The sequence below is a fragment of the Diadema antillarum genome, unplaced genomic scaffold (genome assembly GCF_040938485.1).
Source record: "Diadema antillarum isolate AM-2024a unplaced genomic scaffold, OU_Dant_1.0 scf00000115, whole genome shotgun sequence".
NCBI lineage: Eukaryota > Metazoa > Echinodermata > Echinoidea > Diadematoida > Diadematidae > Diadema > Diadema antillarum.
The window spans coordinates 1,856,757-1,872,392 of NW_027271004.1; the positions used below are offsets into that span (position 1 = coordinate 1,856,757).

At 40.8% G+C, this 15,636-nt stretch overlaps 1 protein-coding gene across 1 annotated transcript in view; it reads left to right on the forward strand.

The window, feature by feature from the left end:
• Nucleotides 1-13,851, forward strand: part of LOC139719830 (uncharacterized) — a 33,324-nt gene extending 19,473 nt beyond the window's left edge. Inside the window, exons 3-8 of the mRNA XM_071631217.1 lie at nucleotides 1,069-1,251; nucleotides 5,021-5,133; nucleotides 6,118-6,318; nucleotides 7,156-7,255; nucleotides 9,541-9,630; nucleotides 10,982-13,851. Of these exons, the coding sequence (XP_071487318.1) occupies nucleotides 1,069-1,251; nucleotides 5,021-5,133; nucleotides 6,118-6,318; nucleotides 7,156-7,255; nucleotides 9,541-9,630; nucleotides 10,982-13,104 (2,810 nt within the window). The 3' untranslated portion in view covers nucleotides 13,105-13,851. The remainder of the gene's footprint in view (nucleotides 1-1,068; nucleotides 1,252-5,020; nucleotides 5,134-6,117; nucleotides 6,319-7,155; nucleotides 7,256-9,540; nucleotides 9,631-10,981) is intronic.
• Nucleotides 13,852-15,636: the final 1,785 nt, after the last annotated feature.

A 15,636-nucleotide genomic window follows, 5' to 3' on the forward strand; every position in this document is an offset into this window, starting at 1 on the left:
ATTTTGTCAAAGATCTACTACTTGTACTAGTACATATTTTCGCAGATTTTTTGCAAGGTTTTTTTTTTTTTTGGGGGGGGGGTGATTTTTACTAGTTCTTTCATATCAATGGGAGTTTGAGTTTGTTAGTTGTGAGATTGATCATTCACATGACATCCTGTGGAAGCTGATATAGAATAGCCATTTTTGTTTCACAATGGTTAGAAGTACTGGTAAACTTACTTACTAGAATCACAGCGTATACTGTACATGTCTGGCAATAATGCAAGGTAGGGATAATATTGAAAAAGATGCCATAGATGGTATGCCCTCAATGTCAAATACAGAGAAAGGTTGGAAAACAAGTTATTGTCATGAGGGCCCAGTATTTTTTGTTGTGTTGACCATTGTACTATTGTCTTCCAACTGCTGGCTGTGTTTATTCATGCAGAGTCACAGGTTCGCGCTCCAAGGTCGTCTTAGTCTGACTTCCAGATGTTTGGTCTTTTTTTTATCATCATTATTCATCCAAAGCAGTTACCCAGATAGGGATAGACTGCATGTAGATTGTGAACAGTGCCTTGAGTGTACTGCACACAGTTGTCATGAACATTCTGTAAACCTACAACAGTGCAGTATGGGTATAACAGCATCTACAGGGAGATTGGTACATCATGTGGCTGTGGCAGTGAGTCTAGTGCCCCCATTATTCTGAAAACAAAAAAATAAAAACATACGAGGCATCCATGTACAAGTAGATGACACAAGAGGGCAGCATGTACTCAGCATATATGTGAACCTTCTATAATGTCAGTGCATCACCCCCTTCATAAATTTCCAAGGTTTTGTGTCACATTCAATATATACTTGAAGTTTGGCGGAAATAAGGAATAAAATCCTCTATTATGTGTATATTTGGAGTATACTGGTAAGTGATAATTTCAGTGCATGTTAACAATACCCCCTCCCCCCCCCCCCCCCCCCTACATTGAAAGTAGAGATGTGATTATAATATGGAACAGTTAGATAGTCTCATTACAAGCCTCAATCATTATTTTTAATCTTACCATCACATCCTCCCTTCCCCAGGCAGCCTCCGGCTGGCGCCCTACTACAGGGTGGACAAGCGGCACGACCCGACGGGCAAGCAGCACATCTTCGAGCTTCACACGCCCAAGGTGAAATGGCGCTTCCTGGCGGACAGCCAGATGGTGATGGACCTCTGGGTCTTCTACCTCCAGATCCAGACCAAGCTTCGGGCGGATTTTCCAGGTAACCATGGCAACGTGCCCCCGTCACATATGCCAACCCTGTGATTTATACATTCTGTCCGTCAGCAGACTCTTATGATTGTATGCCTCTGCCCTAATGGGAGCGAGAGGCAATACACATACATTCACAGGTTGTCTGTCTGTCTGTACATTCTTAAATGACAGGGGTTAAGGTCTAAATGTCAAGGTCAAAAGTCGCTGAATTTCAGCTAAACATGAGATTCTGCCAAGAAAGTCTGTTAGTAAGATTTGATAGTTTTGATGTACAGCACTGGATTGAACCAAAGTTTGGAACACTTCCTCTGTGCAGAGAGGTGTGAAGGTTAGTTCTCAAAGTCAATAGTAAGATCAATAAACTAACTGTAATAGCTGTAATAGCTTGCGAGGGTTAATTTTTTTGAATTTTGTGAATCAATGTTGGACCGTGAATTTAACACCACATGAACATATTGCCACCTTTCTTGATTGCATAAAGTGGCGGAGCAAATGGACAAGCAAAATACACTTAATGCCTCGATGTCCGGTCGCAAAAAAAAAAAAATAAAAAATCATCTCCCGAAAATGTCTGTCAGTGTGACCTCATTCATGAAAAATATGTATGCAAAAAAAAAAAGCTTTTACAGTACTTAAAATGTAAATGAAGGGACATGTACTCATAACAGACATAGTGTAGCGATTGCATGAGAAAGCCAATGCATCCCTATTGACTGCTTGCTACAGTCAAATATCTCTAGTTATTATTATTATTATTCATTCGGCAATTCAACATACAATACAAGCGGACATAAAAAATACAAACAGAAAATCGTATTACATGATGTAAAAATTGTGTTGATTCCAGGTGCATGCTGCTGGTTGCCAGGGGAGGAAAAGGCAAACTTAATCACGGAGGCTCGAAACTTTCCTCCCTGACCAGTGCATGCACCCAGAATCAGCTATATCAATGTCAAGCAGTTACAAACATTATCAAATAATACATTATTACACAAAAATGCACTGAATTCAAACACAAATATGACTAGAACTATCACTGAATATGACCAATGCCCCACCCCAGGTGACTTGATGGTGTTAGCTCATCCAGCAAAACTGGTAATTTGATATTCTTTCGAAACAAAAACAAAAAACAAACAAACAAAGTATCATTGTGGTACCATGGCAGCACATTGCCCAACGATGATCAAAAATATATTCTGCTCATTTTAAAATTGAACATCCTTCCCAAAATCTCAGTGCAAAAATCCAACCAATGAATTGAGCAAAACACTGGTATTTTTTTTCTCCTAAGAACACTTCTTCTTTTTGCCTAGTCCACTCCTCTGCTTGCATACACATCACAAGTGAATGCACCTTTAGGCAAGTGAGTAAAAATTTAGGCCCATGTGAGCTTCTCACGGTAATTTGAATATGACAGTATTCGTTTTTGTGTATCCTTACTTTCTATCAGACTAGGGACCACCTGATGATGTGTGGTCAGTGTGGTGTGTGAACTTCCATATTCACATTGTGAATATATACAATGATTGCCACATGTTGGTTTTAAATCAACTATGTATATGGACCAAGGGGGGGGGGGGGGGGGGGAGAGAATGAAATTTGGACTAAAAGCAAAACACAGCTTTGCCGGGAAATTCAGTTCAATGGTGGTTATATTATTGGATTTTTGACAAGCTATATTTCCAGTAAGTATTGGGCTTTGTGGACAACAGGTAGTCCGGTAGGCAATTTAAGAGGTAATTATGCGGAAAGTTTGAAGAGCCGGCAGAAGTATGCTGTGCTACCTGATGTACTGATAAGTGCATGGCCTCTCATTAACCTGGATTTTTAAAGACAAAGTCACAGTGAAGCAATTAGTGCCACAATGTAAGTCAGATGGGATTATTGCACTTTGGCATCAAGGGCTAAGTTTCAGTGAAGTACTGACAGTGGGCAGTGATTACAATGTACAATCATCTGCAGCTACCATGGCAATAACTTGGCAACAGCCAATCGGCTGTGAGTATTTTCTTTTCAGATTTCGTGATGGAAGCTATCACTGCAGAGGTACTAGAATCTCAGAATGTTGTCGTAACCCATTGAGGACGAGCTGATTTTGCTTCAACACGCATTTTCCATAAACACCTGCCCAAGATATACATGGGACTAGTCTTCTACGGGTTAATCATGAGGTGTTTTTACTTGTTTGCCACAATATCATGTCTGTGCTCAAATCTAGGCATTGTCAAATCCCTTTACTGTATGTTGCTCCTGATATCCCTGATATATGACAGGCACATTTTATTACCCTTAGTACATACTGCTGTGAAGACTTTTAAAGAAGTCTTCTTGTATCAGGTAGATATTGTATATGAGCCATGCATTTTGCAAGTATATTTCGTGCGTACCAGAACTTGTATGGTAATTTTTGCTTGTCATAGAATTCGTAATCAAGAACTGTAAGTAATAAAAGTGAAAAATTATCATTATCCTTATTACGAAAAAAAAGATGTAATTTCCAACCTTGGATGGGTGGTCTGATACTTAGATATTTTGTGTTGTGATATTAAAAGTGACAATAGGTTTAACATCTTATAATGCTGGGCATATTTTTTTTCTTTCTTTTTGCCTCTTCAATACTATAAAGGCATTTTTTGTTGCATCATCCGAGAGTTTACTGATTTGATCTCAGATATTGAATGGCATGCCTTCAATTGACCTGTGTGAGAGATCACGGATAGAATTGTGACTTTTTTTTATAGACGTAGTTGTAGAGCACACAATTGAGTTAAGTTGTGGCTCTTCAAAAGTACAGGTGCAAAGTGCTAAGTAAAGAATTAAAATTGTGATATAATGAGGAAAAGTTGTGTAATAACCATTTTTTTCTTCTTTCTTACTTCGTGCTTGTTTGCTTGCTGGAAAGCCTTTTATTAATCCAGCAGGGTCAAGGCTATTTGAAAAAGATAATTGTTTGTGCTGCAATGGTCTGTAGGATCATCTTTCATCTCAGTATGAAGGTTTTTGCCATAGGATGATAGACTTGTCTCCCGGCCTCTTTATAGCTTTTCTTGACCTTCTCCACTTGCAGTTGATCAGGCAGAATATCAAACTACTGACCAGTGCATAGTACTATAAAGGCATTATTTTTAGATCTGAGCACGAATTTACAATCGAATATTGCTTATGTTCAGTAGATTTTTATTCGGCTGACCTACTAAAAATTTGTGTATCACAAGAAGTATCTATAAACACTAAAATGTTAAAGCTGGAAATTTATTGAGATTATCATCTAAGGAAGAAATGAGCTGTTAACTTGTATTAAAATGAAAACTATGTAGCAGTTTCTGCAGAGTTTCATGGATTCAGAGCAGTGGTATTAGACTTGATGAAACCAAGGGGAAGATCCAGGAATTTCGTGAAGGGTGCACAATGCGAGCGTAGTGAGCAAGGGGGGAGGGTGTGGGAGGGGATGTTCCCCTGCCATGGTAGGAAGATTTGTTGATATTTATGTTTGTCATCGTGAGATTTCATGCATATGTTTGGTATACATTTTTATGATTTTATAAATCTTTATAATTCAGGAAACATTAAAAAAAATTTAAGCGGGTTGTGCCCGATTCACCTTTGAATTAAATATTATTGTTGTTGTTGTTGTTGTTATTATTATTATGATCATTATTATTATTATCATCATTATCATCATCATAATTATCATCATCATTACCGTCATCTTCACTATTACAACATGAACCTCTGTCATCATTGCTGCTCTTTTCCTCCTTTCAATGACCTAGGCCGGTGCTTCGAAGTGAACCCAGACAACTCAGAGTCCATGCGAAGGATAGGAGCCAGGGCCTCCAAGTGCCTGCTCCACCTCTCCAAGTGGGGTATGACCCTTGCCATCAAGGTAGGTACACACTGATATTCAAGCCGTCCTCTTCCCCGCACCCTCGGCTTCCACCCAAGAGCAGCACTGCTACCTAGTCTTACGAATTTGATTTTGGCAGGATGCACCTTGAAAACTTCGATATTTGGTTGAGATAGGGATTCAGATTTTAACTTTTTGTGAGATAATCAGAAACCACTTCTATGAAATATTAAAGAGCATACCATTCTAAGAAGTATTTAAAGTTTATTTGATGAAAATCAGTTTTGAAATGACCGAGATGTCCAAAAACAAAGAGGTCGTAATAAAAGGTGGAGGACCACTTTGTTTCACTTTGTTTTTAGATATCTCCAGCATTTCAAAGTCAATTTTCATCAAATAAACTTTAAATGGCTCTAAGAATCATATACAATACTCTTTAATATTTCATAGAAGTGGTTTCTAATTATCTCACAAAAAGTTAAAACCTGAATCCATCTCAACCAAAAGCATACCAACTCTTTAATATTCTCACAAGAGGATATAAAAACCTCCCTGATTTTGAAATTGTTATTCCCTGCTGAGATGTATGTAACAAGCAAGTGTTTCCTTGATTGCCTTTTGAAAACTCCCTGATTTTGATGTGTCAATGTAGGCAGCCTGCTACAGGCTGGTATACAAGCGTACTCAAATTTATGGATATTTTCTGTGGGTCTGTGCCAATAAAATATCTCTACCATTTAAGAAGCACTTAAAATCTAGTTTTCCTGCATTACATAGTAGTTCTTGCTGTGTGTGGCAGGAACAACGGTTACCTTTATTGCGAAGAATTGCAGTTCAGTTTGAATACATTTGCAAACCTGTCTTTTTTTTTTGCATATCCTTTTGTGTCCCTGCGTTTGTGTTTACGTAGAATGTAATGAATTATAGGTTGGATGAATTCAACTTGTCTCAGAGTCAAACATTGTTTGACCTACGTAGGCAATAGATAACTTTTTTGCCTGTACTAATCTTTATGTCTCCCAGCGCACACGGTCTGTGGTCGCTCAGTGGCCTCTGAAGAGCATCCGAGAGTTTGAGAGCTCGGAGACGGGGCGGTTCTCCTTCAAGGCGGGCCGGAACGCCCCCATGGGCGAGGCGGAGTATGACTTTGCGACCCTGCCAGGACAGGACGGGGAGATCTACGACCTCCTGGACACTTACACGACGGAGGACATTGGAAATCAGGTATAGAAGACATCCCAGGCAGTTTGACTTCATCTGACTGGTAGAAGTCAATATAAATGTATATTGACTGGTAGGGGAGTATCACATGTTATCACACGTTCTCTGACTCGGGTAGATCAGACTCCAACATAGTTTAAAGACATCAGACTGGTGAAAGTCAATTTAAATATATTATATTGACTGGAAGGGAAATATCACTCGTTATCACATGTTCTCTTTAATAATCATGTAGAGCTGACTCTCGAGAAGTGTGATGTCATCAGAATGGTGGTAGTCAATATAAAGCATATTGACTGGTAGGGAATATCACATGTTATTGAGGAGTTTGATAAAATAAGACAGGAAGGCACCATAAATGGTACATTAATGAATTTGAGAACACTTTTGATATTGATCGGCAATAAAGATAGCTTTCAGTATGATCAAGGAGTGTGACAACATCCAGCAGAATAATTAGAATTGCATCTCTGTGTGTTGTGATTTTAAGTAGGAAATGGAGCGGAAGAGCATGGCTGAGCAAAGGTGGACTATATCCACAAAAGATAAATCTTACTTTTGAAAATAACTTCCATATTTTGGTCTGTACTTCCGCAGAATCTGTCAATCGGTACTCACTGTGATGATGTGGCATCAATCAGTAAAGCTGAAATATGATGTTCAAAGTTCTTTGAAAGGATGTACCGTTGAAGGAAATCTTTTAAATAAGCGGGAAGGCACATAATTTTTTTCTTCTTCATCTGTAGGCCTGTAGAATATAAGTCTGCTGAGGCATTGCATCTTGTTTTTGGTAGTGAGCTTTTACAGCTAACCGTGCAGTCTGTTTGTTCTCTGATCTAGGGAGAAGTCCAGGCCAGGCCGAGTGCAGAGGAAATCAACCAGGACTACGAGAGACTCCGATTAGCAACTTTTGGACTCTTGCCAAGGAGGGGGTCACAAGGTGATATATTTCTTCAAGTTTACCCAGCTCAGCATTTTTTCTTCTTTAAAACTCCGCTTCTCATCTGTTGATAGAACTATTTTGATGCACCTGGACCTCTTCTTTACAGCCTGCTCGTAAATCGTTGCTCACTGTGTATTTGATGTTTGTGAAAAGAAAATAAATTCTTCTTGATGCAAATCCATTAATATTACACTCTGCCAAATATGCTGTCATAGTTGCACTCTACCTGAAGAGATATTTAAAGAAAATCATCACTTTCAAAAAGCATCACTTTCCCCGAATTGTGGCTATTTCTTGAATGGTGTAGTGTGGCACTTGCAAAAATACCTCCAAAATTATCACTTCCTCTCCATGCTTAAGTTACGCTACATGGTTTTTGAATTTTACTCTCTGCCTTGGTGCCATGCTAGGAATCTTTCAATCTGAATGTGTGCATTGCTGTGAATTTGTGTTCCTCTCACTGTTCTCTGAGTGTCACGAAATGATGTGGTGCACTTTATCAATTCACTAATTTCTTCGCGTATTTGGTACTTTCTCTGTCATGCCTGCAGCAGCAGTATACCAGTTAAACAGTATGGGCAAGAATTTAGCTCAGTTGTTTTCCTTTTCAACATTATTAATCTTCGTAAAAGTGAAGAGTTTAAAAGAATAGATACTCTTGAGATGACTGTTGTATAACATGATGGTTTAAGAGCAATTGCAACTAATGTGAGTCAAAAGTGCCACCTAAAAATAGAGTGCTGAATATACACTGAGATTCACTGAGATAATACTGTTGTATTTACCTTATGTTTCCGATAATACTTTTGAGGCATTTTGTGGAACCACTGTGTCATAAAAAAGTGTGACATTCTGTTCTGTTCAAGTGACATAATTTCCATTTTAGTAGATTGTATGATTGCTCTATTGAACTTGAAAGTAGTATGAAGCTGTTGCGGATATCACACTGTTCATGGATCACTCCTCTCACATTTTGATTGCCATTTCTCGTCACTTTTTGGTCGGCCAGATATTGCATGTTAATTTTTGCTCTCTGGTGTTAGCTTGGACTCAGCTAGTAGTCAATGTTCTTGCACACTAAAGCTAGACAATAGTGTGTGTGAGCATGCCTTTTTGCTAAATGTGTCCTTTTCTGCTTTTTTGTAGCATCCCTTAGAAGAACACAAAACAAAACAAGTGCTTTCTTTTGACCCTTACTGTGCCGCGCTTGTGTAAATATGCAAACGTTGAAGCACCAAAATCAAAGATGATTGTGACTGTGTGTGTGCACGTGTCTATATTTAGACTTCAAGCAAATGTGCAGTTGAAATTGTTGTAATGGCTATCGATCACTGCAAAACACACTGTATTTTCAAATTTGTCCACCATTGTAAAATGAAGTGTGTACACCTTTCTCACTCCCACTTTGGCAGATTTTTTCACAGCATGAATCTTAATGCGTGGGATTAAGATGGCCATGTATTTCTCTCTCTGCTGAAAATGTAAGGCAAAAAAAAAAAAAGAGAGAGAGACTTGATGGTAAAGGACATCCATCCCGGCACAGTAAGGGTAAACTGCGATTCCACACAATGTTTGAGTTGGCTTTGATAATAGAGTCAAATCAGGTAAATGGGATTTTAGAAGATACATCAGAATCAGCCCTGAAATATGAAAGTTACAAAATTCTTAAGATTACATGTGTTCACGAAGCAGTGATACTAGTAGCAGCCACATATGTAGATTTGATGAGGTGATGACGTCATGACTTTGCAAGGGTCCCATCAACCCACACACAAATCTTCAATGGTTTTCTGATTTCAATATGAAGTGTATCGATATGAAATGAAAACAAAAACTTTATATCCTTCAAAGCAATTTTTGTTGTGCTGTATAACTCAGTGCAGATGCTATAGGGGGCTGAATGATGTGGTTGCTGAATTATTGACGAAAACACATCTTTTTTTTCAAATGTTTATTACACAAACCAATTGTATAGTTATGAATCCATAATATCAAGTCAACCAATTTATGTATTTGGTTGGCTAGGATACCTCTGTTCAGTAAAAATATTGTGAAACATTAAAATTCCAGAAATCATTATAAGTCTGATTATCATGAAACTTCTAGTATTCTTTTCATCTGATTCTGTCTCTGTTTTCTAAAGCCAACATTAACTGTGAGTGGTATTTCTGTTTAAGCACTCCACTGTATGCTCCTGCAAAATCCCCATGCACTGTATCATATATAACCCATGCATGTCTGTGCTTGTTTGTTTGTTTTTCTGTGTGTGTTTTAAAAAGCAGCTAGAGCCACCTCTCCCACCCCCCACAGCGCCGCCGTACCAGTTCCAGGTAGCCAGAAGGTTTACGATCGGCTGGACCGATCTAGAAATGGTGCGTTACTATGACAACCCCAAATGAACTCTGGCACCAAAGTGGGGCCATGATATGCACTGACAATATACTTTTATCCAGTATGGACAATTCTAAAATACTGGGTAAACTTAAACAAACATAGACATTTATGAAATGGCTTATTTGTGGTATGTACATGCCCATGTGGGGGGAATATATCACGTTATATTTTCATCTTATTTGTAGCTCTGACTTATACTATCAAGATGTACGGATGGTTTTACTGTAATAGTGAGGTGCGAAGCAATAATACATTTGACTTTTGAACAACTTAGTTAGGAAGTAAGTGTTCTATTCATGAGACTTACTCTGGTATAATGAGAGTGTGAGTGCTTTATAAAGAATACATTTTCTTTTAATTCAAAATGTAATCTGTGTTCCATGAGTCCTATGGGATTAGTGATGATTCCTGAAAAGCTTGAAATAATAGTTTGCCGAGGTAAAGAAAATGAAAGAAAGGTAGCACACAACTCTGCTATGTATAAGCTGGTAAACCCCACATGTGCCACTTCTTCAAATGCATGTCCAAGCTTACCAAGTAGAGAACCCCCTTACTTTGCTTTAGGAGTCATAATCAACCTTTTTGCACCATGCACAATTGTATGTGTAAAAATTTGTATTTTTCTAGTTTAAGATAAACATTTAGCTAGCTGTGTGTGCTTGAATTTGTAGGTTTTGCTGTGCATCATTGGGAAACTCCCCAACAATTGAAACCATATTAAAGACATCTCATCCACTGAGTAAATAACTGGCACCATGCTTTCTCTCCCCCCCCCCCCAAAAAAAAAAAGTCACACTCACACACGCAAGATGGAATATATAGATATATGATATGTATATAATATGTTGCAAGCAATGTATTCTTAACCCCTTGAGGACGAGTCCCAAGTATACTCTGGCAGGGGTCTATGGGAAATGTGTGTTGTAGCAAAATCAGTCTGTCCTCAATGGGTTAAAGATGCATACCATCTTTCAGTAGTCTTGATGCTTCATTTTACCCTTCAAGGTGTCTCCTACAAAGCTGCCAGTAAGGTTTGTATACCTTGAGTGGCCAGTTAGTTAAATAGTTTGTCCAGCACACCCCAACAATTCTCATTAACCTACCCACCCCCCCCCCCCCCATGAAATTTTCTGTCGCTTGATATTAATGATCTTCTCATGTTGGTAATCAAAGGCTGTCAAATTTGTTGTTTTTTGTCTGAAGTAGGCAAATAATAATAGTTCAAGTGATATGAATGATGTCATTTTAATCATAGACATTACTGCTCTTTCAAGATAAGACAATACACTCATAGCCATCCACATGCATGTGTGCTCTTGGTCTTTTCAGGATCAAAGCATCGCCTTGACAGAACAAGGAGTGAGCAGGCGCAGAGGACTCAACCACCTCCAGTTGTACCACCCCGGGTTCCGTCCCTACCACAGAAGGTGCACCATCCGCGAGGTGCCACGCCCTCCTTGAGCCAGGACTACAACTTTCCCTACACAGAAATGGATGAGCCAGGCAAGGAGAATTTGCCTTACACCGAGATGGGCGCGGGAAGCATGTCCGGGTCGAGCACCCTCACCAGGGCCGGCCTGGGTCGGGACAGCAAGGACCGGGCCAGTTGGGACCGGCCCATCCCGCGCACCCTGACCCAGAGCACGGCGGCCAGCGACCGCTCCAGCTACCAGTCCATGGATTTCACCCCCCAGTCCTACCGCAACACGCTGACGCAGAACTACGAGAACACACCCCTGATCGGCAGCCCTAGTCCAAAGGGCCTCAAAGGAATCGGTAACGAGGGGTACGAAGGCTCCCCTGTACAGGTGACTCTGGCCGACCTGAAGCCACAGGACCACAGTTACTACATGGTGGAGACCAAGAGAGATGCCTCTGCCAGAGCTGCCGAGGACAAGAGCCCACCCAGCCCCCTCATCCACACATACTTTGAAGGGGGCTTCCAGGAAGAGGGGGCCTCCTCTGCCGAGAGAGAACACTTTTATCAGGGTGTGGACCCAGCGGGCGCTGTGGGTGGAAGCCCACTTGCGAGGTCGATATCTGTGGACAACATGCGAAGCCCCTCAATTACAGACTCTTACATCGATCGATCACCGACACTTGGTTCCCTTGACCTGGCATTTGCATTCTCTCCAGCTAACCCCGACTGGGTAAACTCTAGGGAGCTTCCATCACTGCCCCGCGACGCTGTACCTCCCCTGGAAGACAACCCCTACATTTTGTCGCCAGAAAAGACCCGGTATGCCTACGAGGAGGTGAACACTATATTTCCCCCCACTCCCGCGCAGGATGCCGATCAGACAAGTTACGCGGGGATCAGCGATGAAGCACCACCTCAAGAAATCAGCATCCAGGGCCACGTGATCAGGAACAGCACATTCTCGGTGGGCTATGTGGATGCGGTCACTACCTATGAGGACATGGGAGAATCCGTGGCAAACACTGCGCGATTGGTGCACCAAGTGTCAGCACATCAGGCAGAGACTGGGGTCTTGGCTCCCGGTGTAGTGTACAGCCAGGTGGCAGCAGTGTCGGAGATGGATGGAAATGAAATGGAACCTGCTGTCAAGAGAAAATCATTCAAAGCCCGGACGCTGGAGAGAGTGAAAATGATCAAATCTAAGTCCCTCGTGGATCTTTCAAAGCCAGAGAAACCTCCCTCACGCAGTTCTGTTGCACTTGAGGACGTGTTGAGCAAAAGGGAGCACGTCAAGCGGGAGTTCAAGCATGGAATGAAGAAATCCCAGTCCAACCCAGATCTGCTCTCTGAACAGTCCCATGACATTGCCATGGCGCCGGTGCACTTTGACTCCCCACAGAGGAGTTCTGATAAACAGAACCAGGTCTCTGGGGTGAGGAGGAAGTTTGGGCTCGGGTTGAAGATGATGAGGCAGAAGAGCCGCAGCCGGGACGAGGAGGGGGAAAGCGGGGAACCGAAAACACCCCAGCATCTGAAAGACGTGAAAGGTATCGCTGCCACCAACAAGACAAAGTCCTACAGCAGACGGTCCCAGGGACAGCTGAGTGACCTGCCTGCCGATGGGGCGGTCCAAACCAGGGTCAGACAGGGCAAGCTGGGAGGCCCTGGTGGACAGCGACAGAGGGCGATTTCTGCGGGATCGGCGGCTGCCGTTGAGGCGATGCTCGGCGAGAGTTCCAACTCCCCCGGCATGTTTTCAAACCCTCTGGCATCCGGCAGCAGGGGTGCCCGGCTGTCAAATGCCGGTAGCGCAGCATCAGACTCCACTGGAGTTGATGAAGACGGGTACCTTACTCCATCAGAGGTCGGCTCTCCAGTCAAGATGCTCTCCGATGTGCAGCTCGAGGGTCCGGACATGAGTGACAGACCCCTTCCGTCCCGTCCACTCCCCAGCCCACCGGCCCATTCCCAGAGCGCACCCTTGATGCATTTAAACGGCAGAGTGCAGACAACCGGTGAGGTGGTGCTCTAGCTTAAGTTTGCTTTCTGCTCACGTTTACTGTGAAGGAGCAACTGGACTGTTTAAAAGAAAGAATCTGACACTATTGTTACGACTCTGTGTGAGCACTCGAACAAGAAACCACCTTTCACCAAGCGACAAGACGTGTGCAAGTGTATGCGACATACACAAGTAAAGTGTATCCCAGATGATGTCTTGTACCCATCCCTGTAGATTCAGATCTTTGAATGTGCAGCTCGTCAAGTTGGTGTTGTGGAGTGTGTGCTCCAACGCTCTATGTCAGGGTATGAGTAGTACAGACAATGGTGTCTCGTGACATTTCATTATTTATCATACTATATAAAAATTATTGTATGAAAAGGAGACTGACCTTCCTTCAACATGTAGCAACCGCAAAGTTTATTTCGTACCAGGGAAGCACCTTCGGGAAACTGCCACATTACATTCTTCTTAACACCTCCAATTTATGTCTCTGTCCACAAGGATTTCAAGAAAGATTTTGGAAACAGAGAGCCGACTGGAACTGATAGAATTCACTGAATACCGGTCCCTTTTGCAAGATTGAATAATCACGGTCCATGAAAATTTGAGTAATTATCATTACTTTCAGTCAATGAGACCTGTCACAAAGATATTTTCATCTTGTTTTCAATCGTTTTTCCTCTATCTTGCTCAAGTCTTTCGGAAAGTCCTACACATCAAAAGTTTGTGGTCCCCAATATACTCAGAGGTATTAAGGAATTTTTGTCATGCAGTAAACCTGTGGACATTTCTAAAGAATGGTTTAGTCCCAGCCAGTTCAAATCCTTTAGACCAGGGTAAAAAGGATGATCAGAAGCAGAGAGATGATGCATTTTCATTCTTGTGTTTTTCTGCCCCACCAGATCCCACTGTGATGCATATCGCCAATTCATTTTTCTCATCTATTCCACACCAATTTAGATATGGCTGAAATGTATTTCGTCCGGAATTTTTCCTGGTAGCTCAACATGGCAGAGAATGCTAAAATGGCTTCCATCATACCATTAACAGTACTACATGTTACTGCTACTCGTACTTGGTTTTTTTTTTAACCATTCCAAAACATGCTTTGTACTAACTACAGTAGTAATGTCCATCTAACTATGTTGTAAAACCAAGCCACTGTTTTTCTTGTATTTGTCTGTTTTTAATAAGATTTAAAGATCTTCCAGTACTTAGCCACAGTATCTTTGTTTTCATTGTGAAAGTGCATGTGGCCCGAAAATTCTTTTTTTAATACACAGCTTCTCACATTAGCATGTAATATCAAAAGAAATGATTATTTCCTATCCCACCCAAAAAAAGGAGAAAAATGTGTATATAAGTATATTCTTATGTACCCACTCCCCCCCCCCCCCACACACACACATACACACACACACACACACACACACACAACCAAACGAGCATGCCAAAAGTAGCTCAAACGTTCAGGAATGCTTTGAATTTACTAAAGTAATCAGCAATGCTACTGTTTGTGAAAAAAACATGCACACAATATATGCATTTTAGTATTTCATATTTCACAGTGAGACATAACACACACAAAAAATGCCCTCTCTTTCTTGTGTTTGTCAAAAAATATAAACTTTTGTACAGACATGTGAAGGGAATGACCACTAAAAAGTAATCTGTGGAAATAATTATTCATATAGTTGAGTCTGAATTCTGAAACACAGAAAAGGACAAGTACAGGGTAGAAACCAGAAATGCCACATGGAACACAAGTGTTCTGTAGTTTTCCTTCATGGTGTAATTTTTGCATAATTTCAGTCAACCATGAACTTACCAATTTATGTTCTTCATGAGACATGATTTATGTCACTGCTCATTAGATTATCCAAATGCTCCAATGTTTCATGTAAATTAAGTTTATGCCTTCAGTAGCATTAAAAAAATACTGTATATATATATTTTGTCCAGATTATTCTCTTCTCACGAAAAAATTATTAATCCCCCCCCCAAAAAAAAATGATGTACTTTGATTTAAGTTGTTTTAATTTGATGTAATGCACATACAAATCAGCATATCTGTACAGAGTTGCACTACAAATATTAGCACCCTAAAGTTTTTCTTTACAAGAAAGCCATATTTGTATTTCATTGTAATACAAGTCGGAATGATGATAAATAGCATTGTACTTTTTTTTCGAGGGGGGGGGGGGCAGGAGGACATGCCCAAAATTTCATGTTCATGCAGGAAATTTTTCATGTGTAATATTTCAAATTATTTTTATCATAGCTTAGTAGTGCACTAGTGTCAGCAGCGTGCGATGGTGTCAAACAAAATGGTATGCTGATTGCCCCATGGCTTCAAGGCATTCACAAATTCAGTATTTTCATCATGCAATTTTTGTGTTTGAAATCATGTGATATAATTATGTATAAGCGCATTGCACAGCCACACATCAGTGGACAGCTATCACAACATTTGTAATTGTTTAGCCTCAGAGATAACACTGCTTGCTCTTTCAAAAAGAAATCTAGCAAAGTGAAATCAGACACAAAATTATGCCTCACTTC